At 42.3% G+C, this 25,236-nt stretch overlaps 1 protein-coding gene across 1 annotated transcript in view; it reads right to left on the reverse strand.

Annotated features, from left to right (window-relative positions):
• Window positions 1–551: 551 nt before the first annotated feature.
• ADGRF5 (adhesion G protein-coupled receptor F5) overlaps window positions 552–25,236 on the reverse strand; it is a 70,652-nt gene continuing 45,967 nt past the window's right edge. Inside the window, exons 11-21 of the mRNA XM_054722436.1 lie at window positions 17,262–17,432; window positions 15,068–15,277; window positions 12,881–13,093; window positions 11,055–11,213; window positions 10,014–10,222; window positions 7,862–8,041; window positions 5,101–6,492; window positions 3,770–3,811; window positions 3,606–3,665; window positions 2,900–2,984; window positions 552–1,082 (exon numbers count right to left, since the gene is read on the reverse strand). Coding sequence (XP_054578411.1) covers window positions 1,003–1,082; window positions 2,900–2,984; window positions 3,606–3,665; window positions 3,770–3,811; window positions 5,101–6,492; window positions 7,862–8,041; window positions 10,014–10,222; window positions 11,055–11,213; window positions 12,881–13,093; window positions 15,068–15,277; window positions 17,262–17,432 — 2,801 coding nt within the window. The 3' untranslated portion in view covers window positions 552–1,002. The remainder of the gene's footprint in view (window positions 1,083–2,899; window positions 2,985–3,605; window positions 3,666–3,769; window positions 3,812–5,100; window positions 6,493–7,861; window positions 8,042–10,013; window positions 10,223–11,054; window positions 11,214–12,880; window positions 13,094–15,067; window positions 15,278–17,261; window positions 17,433–25,236) is intronic.

Raw genomic sequence — 25,236 nt, forward strand, 5'->3', positions numbered from 1 at the left:
CAATTAATGGATAAAAAATACGCTTTTTTATTTTTGCTTTCAAAATGTGGAACAAACCAAAACATAAGGCTTTTCTGATAAGCTATTAAAAAACTATAAACTATAAAATGTAATCAGCAGTTGGACTTGCTTGGATCAGATAAAGGATGGCTATTACACTTTCTTAGCATACTCATTCCACTTAGCTCAAACCTTAAATGAAAAAAAAAAAAAAAAGTAGATGTGTAGGATCATGTCTCCTTCCATGCAATTTCTGGTCAATATTATTATCCACTTGAAAGCATCCTGATGATGTAATTTTCTCTCTATTTTTTGCTCCCACTTCTTTTTCCCCTCTCTCTTTGCTAAGAAAATACCAGGAAGGTATTAAACTTTCCCCATGGCTTTCTTTCAGTTTGCATTTTTGAGCCACTTTTTAATTCTCAATGTTGTATTGTCTAGTAATTGTGTTAGATCATGAACATGGAAATCTTAAAATGTGGTTCTTAATGTTGTTTTTATTTTCCCTCCCTTCCTCTCTCCTCCTCCCTCCCTTCTTTCTTCCTTCCTTCCTTCCTTCCTTCCTTCCTTCCTTCCTTCCTTCCTTCCTTCCTTCCTTCCTTAAATTCACTGAAGTATTTCCTAGGTACTAGCATTTTTACTTATTATTTTAATGAAAGCTTATCTTTGTGGCCAACATGTGAAAAGTGAGAATGTCTCTTTCAAATTCTATTTTACAATATAGACAGATAGTTGGGCTTTGGGAAAGTTGAGTTTCACTTAAATACTATACACATTTGGTATCACACAAAGGGTGGGGGTGGGGCAGCAAAATAAATGGAACAATTAATTACTTTTCGTCCGTCTTTACACAAGAAAGGCTCTTCCCTACTGAAAAAGTCTCTTCGGCATCAGCTCCCAGAAGCCTGTGGAGGGATGTGTTACCCAGGGCTTGGAAAGGATCTCTTTTTCAGAGCACAGCCACTGTTCCCCGAGAGTCACATGGGTTGGATTCTCCTGTTCTTAGTTGAGCAACGAATAAGCACTGGATGTGTTTTCCAAGGATGAGCTGGTTGTTTCCGGGGTGGAAACATTGTAGGTTCCTGAAACACAGAACAGCAGCTTAGCCCAAAAGACCAGCCTGGGTGATCACGTGGTGGGAGAGGGGGACCTCTTCTAAGGCCCGAGGGGGAGCTCTAGTCCAAGAGCCAGGTAAGCTCGCCGTGCCAGAATCAAACCCATGCCGCCCTCCTCAAGTGCCCGAGAACAGACAAAACTGTCATTCTCAAGCGTGCGTGGCAGCAGACAAGACAAGCACTAACTACTTCCCATCACACCAGCAGCCAGATTTCTACAAAGGACAGAGCCGTCTCCACATGGGCAGCCCTCTACATGCCACCACATGCATGGGACATCCATAGGAGGGAACCTCCTGGTCCCCTTGGATTGGGGTGACTTGGGGAAGCTCTTGGGAAGGGTCTGGAAGCTGAGTTGAAGGTGATGGGGGAAAGGGAGAGATGGAAACAAAAGAGAAAACTGCAGGGGAAGAAAAAGCAAGACCAGGAAAGAGGAGAAGTCAGGGGATGCTACCAGAAGTGCTGAGAGCGAGTGCAGCAGGGAGGGCGCCCGGAGCCACCACACAGGCTGTGTCAGCAGGAAGCCGGGACTAAGCACAGGGAGAGTAGGGGACATGTGTCGAGCAAGGGAAGGGACACAGTGGCCACCCTACCATCAGATTGGTGAACTGCCACTGCTAACAAGGTTTCCATCACTGCTTGGGGGCCCCTGTGGGGCTGCTGGCAACATAAACCAAAGTCACAGTGATTATGGACCCCTCAACGAGGTCATCAGGAGCTGCGTTTCTGTCCCAAGAGGCTACCAAGTGGCAATGATGGGGAATCCCAGGCCCTGGGACCTCGGAAACAGCTCCAAGTCCAGCTTTTGTCTGTGTGATTCAGAAACAACGGACAGCTTTTCTTGGCCTTCCATGTTATGTGGAATCATTTCATAGACTTTTCACTAGTTTCACTTTAAAGCAAAGGGCAAACACATTCTGGCAACAGTGATGGTCAAGTGCAACAGTGCTAACACACCCTGAGGGTCTCAGCCCTTCTCAGCAGGTCCAATTCGTGACCTTCAAAATCAAAAGCGAATGCCCTCCAGTTTCGTGTAACGCCTCAAACTGAAACCCGAAATACCACGTTTGTGAGACCTGGTTGGTTTCAAGAAGCTGGAAGGAATTGTGCTGCTTATTTTCATGGAGACTGTAGTGGCATGGCACAGAGTTTCAACTTGCCAAACAGCTGAGACTCATTGCCCAAAGCCGTTAATATTATTTATTGTGTGCTTCCAAGGTGGACACTTACCTGTGCATGTTTCTGATAGCATAGCTGACTTGGGGATCCTTCTTACATGTATGTGTAATTTCATAAATGTCAATGTGTAAAACATGCACTTTTCAAAAGAAAAAGGAAAAGGGAAAAGGAACCCGGAGCATGGGCTTCTATAATATGCTTTTCTGAACATATTCTCTGCTGCACCACAGCCCAGAAATATGACCCACCTAGTCGCATTTCACAGGAATAGAAGAGTGGTCTGTGTTTGACAAGGCGGGCAGTTTACAGTCTCCATTAGGATTGATACCCTTTTGACAGACAGCTGTCTGCAGACTTTTCTAGATTCTCCAAATCGTATTCCTCATAAGTCATTAGTTGTTCCACTGAAGGAAGTTACCCTCTGTACCAGCCTCCTGGTGGTTTGGGAAAACCTAAGCAAGTTCCTGTATTGAACCTCTGCCCCCAAGGAGGCCATTGTATAGTAAATGTCATGAAGTGGGGACTGGGAAAGCAGGGGTTTGAGTCTCCCCATCAGGGCAATTTGTTTGGATCAACCCATGGAGCATCAAGAGGTCACTACATACCTGTTTTACCAAACAAATTGTTGAATCTTCTTGATATTGGAGAACTCATAGAAAATACAGGTGTTGACGAACCTAGGGATGTTGACTAGAAACGAGAAAAAGAAAAAAAAAAGACAATTACGTGCAAATGTGTTAGACCAAGGCCCTCCTTTATCTCCAGTAGGATTCACTTGCTGCCCTCTAGTGGTCACTAGCTGAATATCTCTCATCCCACTTCAAGGTGAGAGCAGGGATAAGCATGCATTTCTCCTTAAAACCAGTCAAGCAGGAGCACCATGAAACACTGGAATATCATCACTGGTATTAGGAAAATAACTTTCAAATGTTTTTTATTGTTATAGAGTTTAGTATCTTCTGACATGTGTAAACAGGGAAATATATTTGAGTGCAATTGTTATTTTCCAAAACGAATTACAGAAAATTCTATTTATTGTTATTTCTCAAATTGTGTTTTCTACTGCCCTGAGTCTCATCAGAAACTCCTTGTTTATTTCTCATTGAAAATCGAAATTTTATTTTAACCTCCAGTTGACATTATCTGTGCTATTTGTCCCCTGTTTAAAGATGTGAGGACAGTATCTTAATGATAGTTCCATAGCGTGTGTAATAGGTTGAATCAGGAGAGAAGCAAAAACATTGGAATCATCTATGCTAAAACTAGTTGTGGAGAGGGTTTTTCAAAAGTCTCTACAAAGGAAAGAGTTACCTTTGAGTGCTGTGAAGACCATCTTGACAGAGAATACTTTTTCAGCAAAGCTTCCTGTACCTGCATTGTTTCACAACAACAACAACAACAAAAAGCCATCATAAATTCTACTTGCCACGAGCACCTCGGACTTTTCCAGGAGCATGAAATTGTCATGTTCTTACCTTCTGGTCCCAGAGGCACCCAAAGAGCAGAATGAATAATCCCTGGGAAAAAAAAAAACACGAATTGGGAAGAAGTGCATTTCAATTATATTCTATTGTTCCACAAAGTAGAAAGTATTACTAACCTGGCATTGAATTTGTACTACCTCTGCCCACACCTGTGCTTATGGAGTGAGCCCAGCAGATGATGTTAAAAGACATGCAGTAGGTCCACACCAGGGACTTTAAATGCTTTTATGTTATCAGGGTATTTTCTATTTCCTTACTTCCCCTCAATTGTGAAGTGGAGGTCCTGATGGTTATGCTATTAGACATACCTCTTATGCCTACAGTAGCCCTCACATAGTTATGATGGGCCATGGGGTGGAATAATCAGTTCCTTCTAGTCAGGGCATATTATAAATGTCATCAGACATGAGCTCTATAATTTGGAGCCTTGGGCCCAGTAGCAGAAAATAGAATTTGCATAGTCTCGGTATAAGCATCCAGGGGTGTTGTCTCAACTTCCTCTCCAGATCTCCTACCTCCTCACCAGCTCATGGGGCCTGTGTTTCCTACCCACCCACTTGTGAGATCAGAATTAAGCATTCCCTTCCTTGTGCTCTAAAGGCTTGTTATCTATACCTCGACTGAAGCTTTTCTAACCCATCGTGATGGTCATGTTCACCACCACCAGTTATGCACTGCAGGAGAGCAAAGAGGGCATCTTTTTCCATTTTAGTATAATACAATAGAATGCCCACCTTACATAGACATTCATTCTGTCGTTCCTCAGCAAGTGCTTCCAGAGAACATTCTATGTGGTGCATAGCATTCATTTCATTTGTCAAATGGTTATTTAGAGCACATACTTTGGGCCAAGGTCATTTTTAGGCACTAGGGATACAATGATAGATAAGACAGATGCTGTCCCTGACCTCTCAAAGAGCGATCTAATTTAATGCTTGTGGCAATTAACTGCAGCAATTACTTGGTTTAATAGAGTATTTTTTTCGTTTAGGAGATAATAGATGGCATCAAGATAATGTTGGGTAAATAGCAAAATCCAGTGTAGGGAAGGGACTCTCCTCCTACTTGTACTACCAGGGCATTTAGAAGAGAATCACATGTGCAACTCAATTATGACGCAGGTGATAAGAGGTATGAGGTTCCCTGGGAACAGAGGAACGTGTCCTTTCTACCTCGTTGAGTTCTTGTGATTACTGCTCTTTAGGGCTAGGTCTTTCTCTGAACTAAAATCCTTCCCCATTCCCACTCCTGTTTGTGTTTCTGTCATTAACTTGTCCCACCTGCCTAGATACTTCCTGCGAGACTGGCACTTCAGAACTTACCTGGAAGGCATTGAGGAGGGTAAACACAATATGGAACACAGCATTGCTTCCCTGGAACACAGTGGCGAGGCCAAAACCCCAGGTGAGCCCCAAGAGTGGCGTGAGGACTCCAATGCTCTTGGTGATCTGAAACAGGCTGTTCTTCTCCTGCTTGTTGGGCTTGTCTCCAATGGAAGGTCTCAGGATCTTGGTGATGACCACAACGGTGATGGTCATGTTCACCACCACGATGATCAGTGCTGGGATGACGAAGGCCAGCAGAGCCTTGGTGTCCTCCCAGTTGAGCCAACAGGCATTCTTCCTCGTGTAGACTTCCCTAGGCTGAGTGGCACCCACTGTGATGACTGAGATGATAAGAGGGCATCCATAGCCGAGAGAAAAGGCAATAGCCTTCTGAATGGATTTGCTTGAATCATGCAGGATGAAAACCAGGCGGTAGAAGAGCATGAGGCCCAGAGTCAGCATCCAGAAAAAGACGCTGAGGTAGAAGAAGTGGATGAAGAAGGTGGCAGCCACACAGGCTGTCTCATTGAGTACGTAGTGATGGTCCCGGATGGTGGAGGCCACAATGAACCAGATGTCAGCAACCAGAAGGGAGGCTGCAATGTTCACTATGCAGATGTGACGCATATAGGAAGTCCGATTCTTGGTCACGGACTTCCATACCACAGCTTCCACAACTAGACAGGCTGCTAAGCTCAGGATGGAAAAGCACAACCCAATGTAGGAAATGATATCCAGCAGTATTTTCAGGAGAGAATCAGGGTCTGGGGAGTCAGGGGACATGAGGATGGAGAATGACGTTAGGTGGTCACAGCTGCAGACGACACTGTCCCCATCGACTTTCATATAGCACCCACTGCTATCCCACCCTCCTGTATAGTTGGCGAGGCTGAAGTTCCAGAAGACACATTGTGGTTTCCCACCTAAGGAGTTGTTGTTCTTAAAAGTCATTGAAATCCTGAATGGAGCGGTTATTGTGTGGCTGACAGTGGTTGTCATCACTAAGCTGTCTGCAAAATTCTTGCCCTGAGTATCCTGGGCGAGGATGGTTTTGAGAGTTGGGAAAGCCACGGTGACAATAGATGTGTCTGGCTGCAAGTTCTCCACGTGGCACTCGTCAATAGCCACATTGCCCCAAAGGTCGGAGTCTGAGAAAACAAACCTCTGTTCGTAGGGTTTTGGAGAGCCAGATTTTATTACCATGCCCCTCATCTGCACGTTGGTGTGGGAGATGGACAAAATGGTGCTATCTTTTGACCGTAATGCTCGGGAAAATCTTTCCACAGAATCTAGTAGCTGTGAGCTGTGATTGGTCTGTTGCTGTTGTAACACCTTCCACGTACTCAGGATGGGCTTGTCAAGGATGACATTGAGCGTAAGGAGAACATTCTGTAATTGACACAGCATGGGATCAAATCAAACAAATTCTTTCAATTATACAAGAGAAAAAACATCTCTTTGAAAACTGATGGGGTGGGTACAGGTAAGAGGAAATGAGAAGAGGAAAATGAGGCATCATAGGCTGTGAGGACCTGGGACCCACCTTCTTATGGCAGGGAGTTAGCAGAGGATGGGTTGGTCTCCAAGACTGAGACTTAAGCATTCAGCAATAGTGATAGTGAGAACCACCCTCAACCACCCACTAAGGCCAATTTAGTAGGCTAGCAGAGATCTTCATTAATTATTTTATTTTATCTTTAACCTCAAGCTTGTAAAGGCTTTTTGGTGGCTGGTATTTCACCCACAAGGTAGTCACAAAAGACCCTCTCAAATGCTGAGCATCAAACGAGCAATGCTGTTGTTGTCAAAAGCATCTTTCTGTTTTTGCTAAACATTTTGATTCTCTCATAAACTTGGGCTTGTCATTTCCATGTGTGCCTTCTCTCAATATAGTTTCTCTATCTTTCTGTCATTGTAAGCCACCCAGTTTGTGGCAATTTGGAATAGCAGCCCTAGGAAATCTATATAATCTCTTTAGACTCTTATTACCCAAACTGCTTGCCAGTTGGTCCCTGGTTGGGTTTGGCCAGTGGGAAGCACTGGCAGGGGACGGGATGGTGGGAGAAGAAAAAAGTTGAAATAGATTTTTCTACTACCCACTCCCCCATCCACACCATCTAAGCACATCTTTGGCAATAGCTATGTCCCTCCGACACTATAGCTCTTGCTGAGTGAGCCCTCCTCCAGGGAAGCAGCTCTCACTCAGCTGTGGGTACACTGTTTCCTCTTCCTCCTTTAGTCCCAGAGTGTAGTAAAGGCTCCTAAATGTTTCTGGTCCCTGAATACCTCAAACCGCACCCCCCCCTTTTCTTTAATTCTGGCCTTATGTCTTAAAACAGCCTTTCATTCAAGTCTCTTCATTAGCATTCTTGTGGGTGAATTCTCTTTCCTCCCAGAACCCTGACTGCTTCCAAGTTCATGTTTAGTGCTAGACCTTTGAGCATCCTATGCTGAAAACCTTTAATTCCTACTTTTCCTAGAAAGAAGATAACAATTAATTCTATTTTAATGAAGATATTAAAGCAGAGATTCACTAAAGAAATCTTCTTAAGGTCCCAAAATGAATATAGGAAACATCCCCTTATATCCTAAAAGCCATAGGTAGCAGAGCATGTTATGTGACTCTCATAACTAGGACACTGATCTGGAAATGACAGAGAAGAAGCTATAATGGGGAGGTGTTATCTTTCTTGACCACAAGTCCTGAGGGGTGAAAAGACAATACCCCCAAACTCCTGCAAGGTTTAAACAAACTCACCATCATCATTTCTGAATTCACTTGGATTGGAACTGTTGAGAGCAAATCAAGGATGTTAACAATGGCTCCCAGGTTCCCCGGAGATGAACTGACTTCATGTGCCACCTTGTCTGTGCTGACAGAAAGGTCCTTCAGGTATGTAGGCAGCTTCTTGTCCTGAGAGGGGCTCTTGCTCAAAGCCTGGCAACACAAAAGCCAACACAAACCAACAAAACACTTGTCAATCAGTTTGGTCATCAAATCGTGCTGATCTGTCCATGACAAAATCTCTCCTATCCATAATTTCCTTTTTTATCCATTCCCATGAGTATATCTCATAAAATAACGTACTTTTCTCTTAAACTGTGTGTGCCCTTCAGAATGGAATATTACATAAGACCTCACACATAGGAGAACAGAAAAACATATGTCAACCTGATGACTGATTGAAAAAAAAAAAAAGGAAACGTAGGTGTGATTGTTAGAAACTAGATTAAAGTTGAATAAAACGGATACTTAGATGGTCCGTATGGAAGCACATTGGCCACTCTCTCCTTTTTATAATCATTTCCTCTGTTGGGTGACTGTCCCAATTCTCCTGCAACAGTTCTGGCATATGTCTTCTGTCACCATGTAATTATTAACAGACCCTCTTTTATTTTCTAAAAGTGTCCTTGTCTCTATGATAACTGATATCATCACCCTATCTGTAATCATCACACTTGTGTTTTCTATCTAACTCATATTTAAAATTAAAGAATTAACTCAGGTTAGATCTTCTCTATGAAGAACTTCAATGAGTGTTCCAACATGGAAATTTATTCCTTTGACTGCATAAGTATTCATCTTACTTAGTTAGTATACTTCACATTTGTGATATCTCTATGAAAATCATCTTGTATTCTAATTTCAATGTCTCCAATTAAATTATAAGCTCCTTAACAATGTGAAAAATATGTTATATTTCTTTTTGTTCTTCTGATATCCCATAATATCTAACATAGTATAGGTATCTAACTTGGCACACAGTAGGTTTTCAACAGTATATGTTGAATGGATAAATCAATGGAACATGATAGGCCAGCATGCCTCTTTTCCATTGACAATGTATCTAGGTATCTAGAATTGGTACCATGGCCCAATGTTGAGTTCAAATTATACTTTCTCAATTAGGATAATTTATATCTCCAATGCTTTGTCCATCATGGTCCAACTCAGATGCCAAGTTTTTCAAGCAGCACTTCCTGATTCTCCTAACCAAAATTAATATATGTTTAATGTCATATTATCTATCAACTCAGATTCTGCCTCTTCACCCTGATAGCATCTATAAGAATGTTTTATACATAGTAGGTATTCTTAATGAATTTGGTATAAGACAAGAGGAGAAACAGATAAAATTAGATAAAACATAAGTCAATATCACCTCTTTTCCTCAATTCTTCCTCCAAGGGTGAGAGGATTTGGAACCAGCTGTCCGAAGATGTCACCAACTGCTATAACCCCATTAGTTGCCTCATCAGTATTTATTTATTGTAACTCATGGAATTTTGGGAGTCTCTAACTTTCAATGACTTAAGTATGAGGTGGTGTTAATCTATTTTGATGGAAAGAAAGGAATTTTCCCTTACCACGTGACAGTAACCTTTATTCTAGGTAAGAGAGGCAGGCTAGTCCCTTTTTCTTGTAACTACTGGTTACCTCTAAGGATTGAGGACATCTCAGAGCTGTAAAAGCATAAAGCCCAACTTTTTTTTTTTTTTTTGTGAATGGTCAATCTTACTTGTTTATGTTGCTCCTCTTTCTTAAAATATCAGGGCTATCTGCTTAATATAAAAATTATTCCAAGGAAAGCAGGTAGTGAGGATAATACTACCTATCCCTTGCAGGCAATGAACAGAAGGTACCGAGAAGACAAGGTAAAGGTATATGGCTGATTTTAAGGTAAAACACATATTTTGTTACCTTGATATTTGTATTTAAAACAATTTTTAAGCATTTCTTGGTTTGTACTTCTTATTTTCTTTCTTTTTTTTTTTTTTTGGAAAGAAACAAATACAAGTAGTTTTGAGAGCAACACAAACCAGCCCAAAGCCCATTTTCCTTAGTGCTGAGACATGATAAGCTAGACAGATGACCCCACTAAGAGCTGAGTCAAAGGTTTGAGGATCACCTTGGCCAACTGGAGCAGACTGTTTATTGGGGCAGAAATGCAGTCGCTTTTCTTCACCTCCCATTGGGAGCCCACACATTTGTAGGTCATGATCCCTCCAACAGGACTCGCAGGGCTACTGGACAGGTTCGAGAACCGGCAGAGCTTCGGGATCACTTTCCCAGGCTCCCCCACACCTATTATGGGATCTCGACATGCGATGTTCTCTCCTGCGTTGGAAACAGGGAGATAAAACAGACAACTGAAAGGAGGAGAAAAGAAAGTGGAAATGGGGTCTGGCCCAGGTAGAATTTTGATGTTTGAATTAATTTTTCCCTTTACTTTCAGTGACTTTTTTGGAGGTAGCCAATGTCTTTATATTGTCCCTGGCTTTCCAAAGCCTCTTAGTGCTTTCTATACACATCTGACTTTAATCTGCCCTTGCTTTTCCTAACAGAATTTATTTCCCACCTCCAGTCCCCAGGAAACTTCTCTCTGCTGCCTGTAACATCTAAACCATGGAAAATAATGAGAGCTTAATAGGGGCTCATCCTAATAAGAGATATTCAGGTTTCTAGGCACCTTAGGGATATAACGCCTTCACCCAAGGGATTCTCAACTCTGGCATCTTAGAATCACCTGGAGAGCTCAGAAAATATCAACGTCCAGGCTCACTACAGCCCAAGTAAATGAGAACCTCTCCGGCTGGAATTCAGGCACGTATCTACCCTGGGCAGTGTGTAGCCTCCCAGACTCAGCTGAAATATGACTTCATCTGCAAGACTTTCTTGATCACTTCCTTCCCATCTATCACCAGGCAGCCTCTTCTGGCCACCCACAAAGTCTACTTTAGCACTTACGTTCTTGACCACATCTGTCTCTCCCCAAGCATGGAGCTAGGAAACATGGCTTATTTCTTTTCAAATCCCCCATGCTTAGCCTAAGGCATGCCATAGGAAGGTGCTCAACATATATTATTGAATGGATGAATGAGGGCGTGAATAAATAGGTAAATTCCTGCCCATGAGTACAACACTTTAAAATAATTGAAAATGCTCTCACCAGGCACCAGATTCAGCTTCATAGACCGACTCCGGACTGAATTATTAGCGGCATTGGTGAAGTGACAGAACACGTTGACATGTTTTGGACACCAGGAAACTATTGATTTTGCCATGAAATTGAATTTGTAGCACACTTGCTTTCCATGAACTTCTTTTGCTAAGGCAGAATGATTGAAAGAATTAAGTCACAACATGAGTCTCCGAAGCACACATTTTGTTAAAATGACCATCTCTGGATACACTTGTGCAACATTTCCCCAGGAATGTGCCATATTGATTTTTAATGTTTTTTTTTTAATGCCTCCAGCCTACAAGTAAGCAAGCCCACATTTGCATGCATGGTAGCAAAACCTCACCATTCTGTGCCCATACAGTTTGGGACAAACAGAATGCCCTTTGTAAATCCCATTGAGTCCTGAACCTTTATCCTGTCTTGCTCTCACCATGTTGGTTGAGAGTTGCCTTTTTATGGATCTGTCTCCTCCACTAGACCATGAGGTCTTGAAGAGAATGTACCTGGTCTTATTTTTCTTTTCATGTCCCTCCCAGGATCTAGCGCAGTGTTTGGCGCATTGAGAGAGCACTGGATGTATGCATGTGAAACACAGAATGTTGAAATGTCTGAATGTTTCAATGTCCAGATTGATTCCAGATGGATACCATGCAACCTGCTCTAAACTTTCCAGACTCTCTTGGCCCCTACTTTTCTGAACTTCCAGTGTTCTTTTGATCTGTATTGTTCATTTGGATATTTAATGTTATATGCATTGTCTTTTATGACATGAGCTCATCTACATATTACTACATGTGCCCTAACTGCTTTTTTCTCCTTTTCATGGCCTACTTGATGTTTTGCATTGAGTAGGTCTTCAAGAATAATTCTTGAAAGAATAAATGTAAATTGCTCATGATGGTGTCTGTGTTTTGACATTGGGGGGTGGTGGTGAGTTCATATTTGGTTGACCTTCATTTGTAGGAATCCTGAGGGATCTTGAGTGATGGTACATTCTACCAGAGAGGATTTGAATTTCTTTTTTTTACCAAGTGCCATAGGGTGCTACCAATGGACCATTTCACCTCTTCAGTTTGGAGTTCCTGGACCACATAGGTAGTATAAATTCAAACCCCAAACCTGAATGAGGGCAAGGCAGTTATAATTCTCAGGGAAAGTTTTTGCTCACCTAGAGACGAGGCTAACTCTGGCAGGTGAATTTTGCTTTTTTTGTCTATTTTTTTAAATGTGCATGTCACCTTTTGAGGGTCCTGGCATTGTGCTGGTGGGATAGGGGTGCCTTAGCTACTGCATAGGGAGGAAGACCTTTCCTTCCATGTCCTTCAGAGCCTTAAAAGCCAAGTTTCTGGGTTTCTTATATTGGCAGATGCTCACGAGGAAGCCCAACTTTAGCTAAAACATTATCTCTAGTTTTTCTCTACGGCGCTTGGTTATCTCTTCCTTTCTTGCTTGCTAAGCTGTGCATTTAAGGGGATTTGTGGTACTTTTATGGTATGTTGATTCATAGCTTGGAGGGAGGGCCTATCAGAATGTCTGGTCAGCTATGTTGAGGAAGTGTAAGACCTGTGAAGGTACCTTAATACTGTCTTCAATGGCTCCCTCCAAAAACAGACTCTCCACCCTCACAGGCTCTCGAGATTTTGCCACAAGTCAAGAATAATAAAGCAAAATAGAAGGTAATAATGGCTTTTGGAATTCACTCTGTTATATTCTGTCTCTGAAGCAATCCCCATGTCTACTTTAAGAGTAAACTTTTGGACTCCCCACATAGGAAATACTATGTCCTAACAACTCAGCAGCTGACATCTTACCAGCAGGAAAGGACAGGGTGTCCACTTGGAAAGTGACTTTGTAGTCTTCATCCTCCTCCACGCAGCATGTGAAGGGATGGGAACCTGTGCATGGGATTGAAGCTTCCAAAGGGTCGACCATGATGTTCGGCTCTTGAGGCAGCGGGTGAACAGTGACATCTTTGGTGGCAAAACTGTATGAATTCTTATATTTAAACATGCACTGATAGGTTCCTGGATGGAAGGAAGCAAGAATGAGATGGAATTAAGTCATCACTCCCAAAAGGGGTTCGCTGAGACTAAGAAGAGGCTTAGTTGTCCTGTCAAGCCTTCCCGGACAGTGGGTAAGAAAATGCTTGATAGACTCCTCTCCTGAGCACTCTATGTATTTGAAGGACTAACCGAGGGCCACCTAAATATTCACTTACTTTCAAATATAATTAAGTGGCTTATCCAAAGTCATACACTCTATTAGGGGGAATCGGGTTTCAAAACAGGTTCCCAATACCTACTCCAAGGCTCTTTCATGAACCAGAGAATGAATGGGAAATTTGGTGTGTGCAAGTTCTTTAAAGAGAGTTGTTACCCAGATGGAACACTGTGATATTGTGATGCCCCCTCTTTCCATCTCTGAGTAGGCTCCTCAATTTTCAGGACCCCATGGCACCACGAAGAGAGAGGGAGAGGGAGAAGGAGAGAGAGATTTCTCAAGAGAGCTCAGCCTCTGTACTCTGTAATTAAATGTCTGATATCTCACTCTTACCTAGAAAAGTCTAAAAGTAAGATGCTGGCTGACCTTGCTGGAGTAAAAGGGGAGGCAGCAGCAGGAGTAGCCTGCATGCCCAGTTTTTGGTGTGGCAGAGTGGACTGTGGACAGTACTTGGGTTGAGTTTCTTGAAAGAACCTTTTCCCACTGAGTATTAGGGCTCATCAGGGGATGAGCCACCATTTGAGCACCTATCATGGGGACAGTACAGGAAGATAAAAAGAGTACCTACAATTTAGTAAGACCCTTTTTATTTTATTTTATTTTATTTATTTTATTTTATTTTATTTATTTTATTTTATTATTTTACATTTCTTCTCTTTGTCCCAACTCTAGAGAAGCCAGAAAAGCAACTAGCTGGAGGGAAATCAGGCAGAACAAAAACCAAGAAGAAACTCTTTTCAATTCTGTTGGGAGGGAAGGGAAATTTAAATTCCATTTAAATGCAAGTGTAGTTGAATTAGGTGAGACTAGGTTTTTTTAGCACTTGAATATGAGAATGTTTAATAAATGACTGTAACTGGGAAAGCTATGGCTCCTCCTAAGCTATTGCCCTGTAGAAGGAAAGAACAATTTGGACAGAACTAGGTGTGAGTTCACTATAGGAGAGAAATACTCTCATTTCCTGATGTTTTACTACAGCCAAACAATAACTAATTATTTCTACAATGTTTCCTGGTCTTCATAGGGAAAAATGAAGAAGACTGGGAACTCACAGAATCCAGGCTGATTAACCTTACAATTAGTGAAAGACGTCAGAGTGAAGTGGTTCAGAATTAGCCACTAGCCAGAGTTTCACCCTGGCACTGCCATTTATGAGATGCATAATCTTAGACAACTTAGTTAACTTCACTGAGCCTCAGCTTTTCCATCTGCAAAATGGGGATAATAATAGCATTACCCTCTCAGTTTATTGTTTTAAATGAATTAACACACTTTAACACTTAGGACAGTGTCTATCACATAGTAAGGGCTCAATAAGTGTCAGCTTTTATTACAGTAGTTCAATCAAATTCTCTTTTTCCCCCCAAACATTTGTGTATCTTCCCAACATGAATAATGTACAGAGAAACAGAGGAAATAAAAATGTTCCTTCCTTTGGATCCAGGCCTATTAATCCTTTACCTAGATTTTTGATGCCGAAATTGGGTGAAGCACTACCAAGAGTTTGATAAAAGTACTTTTAATAAAAATCCTCTTAACTTCATGGCAAGAGCACAGGCTCTAGAATGAGAGAGACAAGTTCCAGTCCTAGCTTAACAACTTAAGGTATAGGGGCTTAGGTGTATTTATTATCCTTTCCGAGCCTCAGTTTCTACATCTGTAAAATGGGTATAATGACATCTTCCCCAGAAGGGCTGTTGCATGAAATGTGGATAGGAACTACTGTAGCATGTTTTCCAGGGCTCCGGGCAGCAGAGTAGTACTGGCTTTTCACTCACCGTTCCACTCCCTTGTCGAGCTCCTCACAGTCAGCACCGACTCCGCTCTATCAGGATACTTCCTTGCGGTGTAAAACCTTTGGTATATTTTAATTCCAGCAGAAGTTTTCCAATACACCTCATCATAGTTACTCACATCACTGATGCACTTTATAGAAAAGTTTTGTCCCTCAGAAACAGAAATTGGGTCCGGGGTTATTGTTAAGTTGGCTGAAAGAATGCAAACAAAACAGACAAAAGAAAACCGACAACAAGCACAATGTTTAGTCTTTCTGGTGCCATCAACACATGAGTGAAATTTAAGATAGAGACAGGAAGCGTGGACCGTCCTGACTACTGTGTCAACGCGGGATTGGTACCTTGCTGCTCCTGGGCTTTATTTGTTTCTAGGCTGATCCCGGTGGTGCTCTGAACTGTACTCATTTCCATCACATGCCTTAGGTGCTCGTGCACTTCCCCTTTGTGGCTGGATTTATCTCCTGATGATCAGCAGGGCAAAAGGTTGCAAACTTAGCGATGTTCACTTAACTTAACCCAAGCTCCCCTCCAACCTCTTCCACGACACCTCAAGGGACACCAAGTGTCTCAGTTACACCACATTGTATTTTAATTTCTTTCTTTCTATATTTCTCTTCCATAAAAATGCGAGCCCCGCAAGAACAGGACTCTCTTCTGTGTCTTTGCATCCCCAGCACTTAACTCCTAGATCTAGCACTGAGTCTACACACTAAGCAGGAGTGATTTCTGAAGCTACATTTTAAGTAGCTCAAGGGATCACTGGACCGTCTTGGGCGAACGGGGCCATATAGGCACCCTAACCATAAGTCTCTACATTTGCTCCTCTTTCTGCGAGTGTCCTCATAGGTTCATGAGGAGTTATTCACCGAGAATGTTAACAAGACCTTTACAAATATAAAAACTTCTATGAATGTCCCAGTAGTTTTGCCTCTGGCTCTTGGAGCATATATTTTACACAGCTGACATTTCAAAATGCCATTCATTTCTGTCTTTTTTAGGTGAACAATTCGTGCCTGGAGCTCACGGAGGTTGCCTGCTCTTCCAATCAGTGTATAATCTTATCCTCAGTCACCATCAGAAAAATCAGGGGTCTCCATAGTCCCCTTTAGAAGCTGGGATTCAAGTGTCCCTGGCGGGGCCTCACTGGCCGCAGTGACCTCGGGATAGCTTTCTGAGGTGGAGTGGCTTCTTCGAGAGAGAAAAGGCAAAGGCCCCTGGACCTGTGAATCCCATTCTCTTGATTCTCAGATGAGGTCCAAATACCAGGCCAGTGGTTTTCAGCGGAGGCTAAACATGTCCCTAAAACAACCAAAGCTCACCTAAGGACACAGGTCCCAGTGTGAAGACGTGCCATGTACAACTGCGCTCACGACAGACAACTGCACATTGCTCAAAAAACCCATGAACCTATGGCAATAATGTTTTCAGATAAACCTAACCTTGCTCTTTGTAAAAATGCCAGGTCACCATAATAGGAAATGTGAACAAGAGTAACAAGTCCATTTATATATAAGTCATTTCTCCAACTTGTTCATGACTTAGCTACATAGTTCGTTTTTCTAAGATGGGTGGAAAAGCAAGTTTGTCTGTCCTCTTTGTGCAGATAGGGCTGAAGTTATGATATGAGGAGAAGGAATTCTATTTTGAAGGGGCCTAAATAAGCTGAGTTAATTGAAATATTAAAAAGTACTTGTTACAACTGTAAAATAACCTCAAAATACCAGGTTGTTAAGCTTTTTGAAGCATGCATCCTAGATTAGGTGACAGGGGAGGGAAGGGCGGTGGGGAATGAGCCAGGGGAGGGAGGGAGAATTCAAGAGAGGGAGAATGAAACTATGGAAGGGAAAGTGGGGAGCTAGAGGCATTAGACTCATTGTAAACTCAAGATTAAATAGGACTAATCTAAGTGTGAAACTAGTTCCTGGTCCACTTTCTGCACCGGCACAAGGCAGGCTGTTCCCTCTCTGCAGCCAGCTGCCCACCCTACCCTTCCCTATGCTAAAGATTTCATGTGAACTGAAATGACACAGAGGGAAATCCTCTCCTGTTCCCCATTCTGTGACTCACCCCAACCACACTCCCACCACCAGGGAAGGCCCTGCTTTATGGCCCATGGATATTCCCAGTTGATTGGCAGCCCTGGATTGGAGGTGAAAATGCTAGTAAGAGTCCTTACCCACAGACGTGAATGTCACTTCTATGCTCTTACTGCCTCGGGCTCCGTGGAAGCTGATGAACTCACACGTGTAGATGACTGTCCTTCCGGCGGACCCACTGGGACACTGACTCCCGTCGGCCTTGAGGGTGTACCTGCTGCAGCTGGAACCTGAGTCTGCTTCAGAGTTCCCTGCAATGACACAAGCAGTTCTTTTGCTGTCACAGTTGGCTGACTCTCTGAGTCAGTAGCAGGGAGGCCGAGTCAGTGAAAAAGAATTATTAAGTTAGGTTTTTTTCTCTTTGAGTGGAGAGGTGACAGGAATGTGTAGTGGTTAGGCCTGCAGACTTGGGAACCAGGTTGCCTGGCTACAGATCCCAACCTCAAGCAATGACTGGCAGGGCATTGTTGAGAAAGTCACTACACTGCTCTGTGCCTCAGGTTCTCCAAATGTAAAATAAGGAGAAATAATAATAACCACAGCCCAGGATTGTAGTTAGGTACAATGAGTTAATATAAAAAAACACTTGATCTCACTCATTTGTGGAATATAATGAACAACATAAACTGATGAACAAAAATAGAACCAGAGACATAGAAGCTTCAAACAGACTATCCAACCTATGAGGGGAGACTGGGAGGGGGCGGGTGAGGGGGTAAGAGATCAACCAAAGGACTTGTATGCATGCATATGAGCATAACCAATAGACACAGACAGTAGGGAGGTGAGGGCATGTGCTGGGGGGTGGGAGCGGCCAAGGAGAGGTCAACGGGGGAAGAAGGAGACTCATGTAATACTTTAAACAATAAAGTATTTGAATTAAAAAAACAACAACACTTAGACTGGTGCCTGAATGGGGCCTGCCCCATTAGTGACTGTCGTTGGAATGTGAAAAATAAAGAAAGATAAGCAAGGTCTTTGGACATGATTTACACTGGAAAGAAAAAAATCAGGTTACTTAGACTGTTACTATTATTATTGAAAGGAGAAAGACACAAGACTAGCACAGTTGATATTCATCTCATTTGAGAAACGTTTTCATACTTTTTTCCATATTATTAGTCTAGATGCTTTATTGGAAGCTTTAACTTCATGCTTTCTCAGCTTAGCAGCTGTTTCCCCTTCAAAATAGATCCTCTTCAATACCTTGATTTTCATTCCCAGATGCCATGCCCTCCAAGCCCTCTTTACTTCTTGCCTATGGCTCTATAACCCTCCTGGTGAATGTTTTCTACTCCACCCTCTCCCGCTTCTAACATCGCCTATTGTCATGAACTCCTAAAGCATCCTTCAAACACTGTCAACCTTCCAAAAATTAAAGAAAAAGAATAAACCTTCTGATTAGCTCCAGCATAAATGCATCTTGTTCAGCCCTGGCTGGATAATCAGCGGTATTTGAAATACTTTGATTGATATGTAACTAGCTTTTCTCTCCTGTTTCCCAAATGGTTGTTCAAAACATGAAATTGATCTCCATCTTCACCCACTTGACTAAATTACCACCTAGCTCATAGGCACAAGTGTCCCTACTTAATCTCTATGGCTCACCCCTCCACTTGTTGTTTGCAAATCAATGTCTTCCAATTCCCCCAGGCCCTATGCCATCCTTTAACTCTCCTCTCCCTTATGTCTTTAATCTTTCCTTGGGCTCTTTCATGCTAAGCACCAGCTCTTGTCTTCCCTTTCTAAAATAACTTTCCTAATCTGGAAGCTTCTCTAGCCATCACTGCATTTTCATCCTCTCTTCATACCCACAAGGCTTCTGCATTGCCACCGTTAGCATTCAACTCCTACTTTTTATCAAACCACTATGATTTACCTTCTTTCCCTTATTCTCCACTTCAAGTGCTCCTTTAAGGCCCCCTGTGATTTCCTTTTCCCCAGATACAGTGGCTTCGTCTCATGCTACCCATCCTGCTGACCACCTTCTCTGTGACGTGGCTACCCAATTCCACAGTCTCTCCTGCTTCTCTTCTCTCTTCATCCCTCCTTCTGGGTTTCCTTCCCAGGCTCCTTGCCTTTGTTCCCTTTGTAAATCTTGGTGTTTCCAAGGATATTGGCCTTGCCCAAGCACTCTGATATTGACCCTTTCTTATCTTTATCTCTACTGTTTCACCGGGGAATGTCATCCACACCTTGGCTCCTATTATATCCTGTATTTGGATGACTCTCCACTCTAGCTCTAAGAGAAACACTCTTGCCCTGGCCGGTGTGGCTCAGTTGGTTGGGTGTCTTCCTGTGCACTGAAGGGTTGCTAGTCTGATTCCAAGCCAGGGTACATATCTGGATTGTCGACCTGATCCCCAGTAGGGGGTGTGCAGGAGGCAGCCAGTTGGTGTTCTGCTCTCACATTGATGTTTTTCTCTCCTCCTCCCTTCCCCTCTCTCTAAAAAATAAATTTAAAAATATTTTAAAAGAGAGAGAAACACTCCTGTTGGAACCTCTAGAAGCGAATTCCCAAGTGTCAATTTGATATTTGAGGTATCTCCAATTCAACGTGTCCAACTGGAACTCATATTTCTCCTCCCCAGACAAAGCCTGTATATCTTCTCATGTGTCTTTTCTTTGCCAATGGCAGTTCACAAAATTAAAAATCTTAAGGTTATTTTTAATTACTTGCATTTCCTCACATTCTACTTCCAACCAGTTGTAAAAAGTTTTAGGTTATACTTCTAAATCATCTCATAACTGTCTTATCCACTCCAACTCATGGTCACTAACCTGGGCCCCATTATCAGTTATCTGCCAATTGCATGCTGTTGTAAGTGTAATTTTATTTTTGGTTATTTGGTCCTTCAATCTATTGGCTACACTACCTCAAAATTTATTTTTAGTTTTTAAATTTTATTTTTCTAAAGTTCAGCCCCTATCATCTGATTTCTCTCATTTTACCTTTAAATCTTACAAACTAAAATATCCTTAGTGTGGTATATGTATTTATTCACATATGCTTTTAATCTGCCTCTGCACTCTTTATCTGATTCTACATCACTTTCTTAAAAACTAGGTCAAGTCCTTCAACATGCCTGTAGCTTCATACCCTATGTGTTCACACCTGTAATATTATCCTTCCCTCCTCCTGTTGACTCTTACTCATCCTTCAAGCCCAGCTTTCTCACCAAACTAATGTGCAAGAAAATGAGCTATGAACAATGGAGCATATAAAGATACGTACAGAAATAATTATAATATCCAGTAGATAGGTTTCATAAGAGAGAAGTAATTACAGTCTGGAGATTAAAGGAGGGAAGTTTTATTTGGAAGATTTCCGAGGATCGGGAAGATTTGCTCTAGGCTTGAAAGACATAGATGGAAATGGTGGCTGTGGTGTTCTGGTGTGTGCGGTGAGGGTGTGTGGGGGTGTGTATGAGTCGGTACTCCTTGGAAGAACGAGGTGTTCTGTGAACCTGCTTTAGGAATTGGGGCTGGGTTGGGGATAATAAGCATTGTGGGCTCTAGCATCCTCCCCTGCCAACCCTTTCTCTAACTCAAGCAGCTCCATTCAGGTCTGCTTTATGCATTAGACATTTGGTCTCAACCAGGGGTGATTTTGCCTTTTGGGGGGACACTTGACAATATTAGGGGACATTTTTGGCTGTCACAACTGGGGGGTTCTCCTGGCATCTAGTGAGTATTTAACCACCCTGCAATGTCCAGGACAGATACTCTCAGCTGAGAATGATTTGGCCCAAAATGTCACTAGTGCTGAGGTAAGGAGACCCCAAATTAGACAAACACACAGATTTTGCTTCAAGAAAAAACTTCTATAGTTAAATCAGACATTACAGGTGGAAGCCTAAGCACAGAAGCAGCAGCTTGCTGGTCTCGCTCAGGAAAAAACAGTAGTTCTGTGAGGCTGAACCCTGCAGGGAAAGAGTGGAGATAAGGCTCCAGAGGGAGAGATGGCAAACTCAGAAAACAAAGGTGGGAACTCTGAACTGGCAGCGTTCCCATTGTATTTCATACAACACCCTGGGGCTGTGCACCTCGGGGTCCTGCCTGGAGGGTACTGAGTGCAGCTGATGAGCTGGTACTGTGCTTTCTGGAGAAGAGATGGTACGCAATTACAAATCCGCTGCTCAAGATTAGATCATATCCGATGAAAATTCCCACCAACCACACTGAGGAAAAGTGACGGGCTGGTTTTTAAAGCTATCGTCATGATCAGAAAATAGTTACTGTGGCAGACTCAGTGCATTCAGGTCTATTTTAAATATTTTACATTGATCATCTCAGTGTTTCTCCTCTCTTGTAAATTAGGTACCATTACTACTATTTAATGGATGAAGGCCTGGGAGTCCACAAAGTGCCCCAACTTGCCCTGCATCAGGACAAGGGCATGTGGCTGAAATGGGATCACTGCTTCCTGAGACTAGACACTGTCCTACTGAAAAGCACAGGGTGTGGGCTAATTATTCCAGGACTGAAGACTTGGCACAAGTTCTTTCTTTTTCTTTTAAAAAAAATCCAATTTGGTGGGCATTCCTTCAAGTAGAGGAGTCACTATTTAAAATCGGATTTGTTTGTGGCATCACAGGGAACAGAGAGAGACATGAAGGGAAAGAGAAAGAGCTGTGGGTGAGGAGGGAGCTTTTTGCCACTGTCATGGAGACTTGTCCTCCTGTGTAAATGAGGGATTAGACTAAATCCACGGCTCTTGCTCCCCTTCGCCCAATAAAATCTCCAGTGGCATTTAAGAACTTATGCCACTGCCTGGAGCCCAAACCCAATTCCAATTTAGTTACTCTAGAGTGAAACCCTGACACCTGGTCTTTAAAAAACAAAACAAAAAGGGTGACCCTTTCTTGCAGCCAGCATGGAGAATGCTTCAGTACTTCCAGTTGCTTCTCTACTTTGGTCTCGCCTCAGTCCCTGAGGCAGGCAGGCTCCTAGTGGCACTTTATAAAGTGTAGCTGAATGGATAAGAAAACAAGACCCATGTATATTCTGTCCAGAGAGACCCACCTCAGGACAAAAGATACACACAGACTAAAAATAAAGGGATGGAAAAAGATATTTCATGCTAATGGAAAGGAAATAAAAGCTACAGTAGCAATACTTATATCTCACAAAATATACTTTAAAACAAAGGCTATAGTAAGAGGCAATGAAGGACACTACATAATGACAAAGGGGGCAATCCAACAAGAGGATATAACCTTTGTAAACATTTATGCACCCAACATAGAGGACCTAAATATGTAAAGCAAATCTTGATGGACACAAAGGAAGAGATTGATAGTAATACACTCATAGTAGGAGATTTTAACACTCCAGTGAAATCAGTGGATAGATCTTCCAGACAGAAGACCAACCAGAAAATGGTGGCCTTAAATGACTCACTAGATCAGATGAATTTAATTGATATCTGCCGAGATTCTATCCCAAAGCAGCAGAATATAGATTTTTTTCAAGTGCACATGGAACATTTTCTAGGATAGATCACATGTTAGGACACAAAACAAGTCTCAATAAATATAAGAAATTGAAATCATATCAAGCATCTTCTCTGACCATAATGGTATGAAACTAGAAATAAATCATAAGAAAAAAAAACTGAAAAATACACACAAACATGGAGGCTACATAAAGTGACATGAACACCACAAGACTGATTTCTATTCAACAAGGGGAAAGGGTGGTCTCACTTCTTTATCTCTTCCTCATGCTATTTGGCTGCAAAACTAACATTTCATACAGCGCACAAGCATGCACAATAACAGAAGCTTAAAAACCTAAGGGGGGCAATTGGGAAGAGGAGACAAAGAAGGGAATGGTGGAATCTGAGGCTGTCCCTCCCTCCCCAGTCACTCTGTGCTCCCAGCTGTCACATGTCTGCCAGCCAGCCAAGAAGGGGCTGACACCCTCTAGTAAAGATTCAATTGCTTTATGAGTAATCTGCATGAGACGAGCCAGGAAATAGGGTAGGCAGGGCCAAGAAAAAGTTTATGAACTCATTTGGGAACCATTCTAGCTTGTGGGTAAAAGGGAATTAGACTTCATTATTTTTTTACCATCATGCCACCTAAGAAGACCTATGGTAACACTATCAACTCTGCTGCCCTTCAATTCCCCCAACTTGTCAATACATTCCTACACAGTCAAAGCTAGTGTTGGGTATAGAAAAATGAGAAGCTGCGCTAATAATAATAACTATTTTTACCTCTGCTATTACTGCTACTAGTAGCAGCATTAATATACAGTAGTCCCTCTTTAACTGCAGTTTGCTTTCTGCTATTTCAATTACCCGCAGTCAACCATGGCCTGAAAATATTAAGAAATATTTTGGAAAATTCCAGAAATAAACAATTCATAAATTTTTATTGTACGTCATTCTCAGTAGCATGATGAAATCTTATGCATGCTGTATGTAACGGTACAATTAGATATTTAGAGAGAGACCATATTTATATAATTTTTATTACCATATATTATAATTATTCTATTATTAGTTATTATTGCTAATCTCTTACTGTGCCTAATTTATAAATCAAACTTTATTATAAATATGTATGTCAAGGAAAAACTGTACATCTAGGGTTTGGTACTATCCATAGTTTCAGGCATCCATGGGGGGTCTTAGAACGTATACCCATGGACAAGGGGGGCTACTGTATTACTTCTGCTACCATTATTATTAATATCATAGTTGGTGTCTGTTGATTTGAAAAACTGCAGAAATCCCTCCCTATTCAACAGACCCTCTCCCCTTAAAGCTAGAAATCCTACCTTTGCTGATTACTTCTTTCTGTCTTATCCCTTGCCAGAGTGTTTTGAAAATAACACTACGTGTTACTGAGACAAGGTAACACATTCAGTTCCAAATGTTTGGAGTGAATTAGTCCGCTAGATTGTTTCTTACTGGCCTGGAAAAATGGCTTCTGAAATCACCTGTAGAACTTGGAGCAAAATTGCTACAGAGAGGGGTGGGGGAGGAAGGGCAGGGTGCCCAGAGCAGAGGCTAAACTCATCAGAGAACTGATTTCTGCAGCTCCCCAGGCGGCCAGCCCTGTGACAGGAAACCCATTGTTCTTAGGCGGGCTGAGCCCACACTGGGCATGGGGACTGTCTGAAGTGGTGGCCACGGAGAGGTCTCTGAGCATCTGCACCGCAGACTTCCTGGCTCGTCTGCCAGAGGGCGACGCTTTTCACCTCTCACCCTGGAAAGCTTATGCGCTTTCCCAGGAACTTTGCAAGGTCTTTCTCCCAGCTGGCAGTTCCTTCAGGATGCCCACACCTCCTCTTCCTTAACAATCAAGGAAGTGACTACACGTACCAGTGTCAACATTTCAGCACTTACCAGAGGCCTTTCCCATTCTTCTGGGGCTTTAAAGTCAAATACAAACACCAGCTGAGACGGGCTCTACAAAAGAGGTGTGCTCAGGAAGAGGTGCGTGCCAATCGATCATTATTTTATAGCTCATAATTTAATACAGTCGGATAGCAAAGGCTTTGTAAAATAAAGTCTCCACCATCACAAATGTATTTCACGGGTGAAGCCACACTTTACTGGAATGACTTTTTTAGGGTAAGCATGGACACTTAGTACTGTCATTTCTAAAGGGGAGGGTTGGGTATTGTTATATGAGGGCTTTAGGCAGAAGGCAGTCTCTGCCTCTGTGCAAACTGCCAGGTCAGCGAGCCCCAGCGCTGGCCCATCAGGCTTGGGGAGAGAGTTTGGCCCAGATAAACACCGGTCTTGTGACACGAGGCTAGAAGTGAGTCTCAATCGTTTGCCTTCTCCTATTGTGACAACTGTGACTAAGTCATTTAATTTGGACCCCAATTTCTTTTTGAAAACTGGATGGAAAAAACCTCCAGCTTCCAACTTGTGGTCAAGTTTAAAATGTGATTAAAAGTAATAAGTTTTTTTTTTTAATTGATTTATCACAAACTGTTATGGCAAACAGAGTTAGTATTGCTATTTTAATTTATTAGTAGTAGCATTGTCATTCACCAGTGTAAACTGGGGGGTGGGGACTTCAGTTAGATCTC

The sequence above is a fragment of the Eptesicus fuscus genome, chromosome 10, assembly GCF_027574615.1.
Source record: "Eptesicus fuscus isolate TK198812 chromosome 10, DD_ASM_mEF_20220401, whole genome shotgun sequence".
In the NCBI taxonomy this organism is placed as follows: Eukaryota; Metazoa; Chordata; class Mammalia; order Chiroptera; family Vespertilionidae; genus Eptesicus; species Eptesicus fuscus.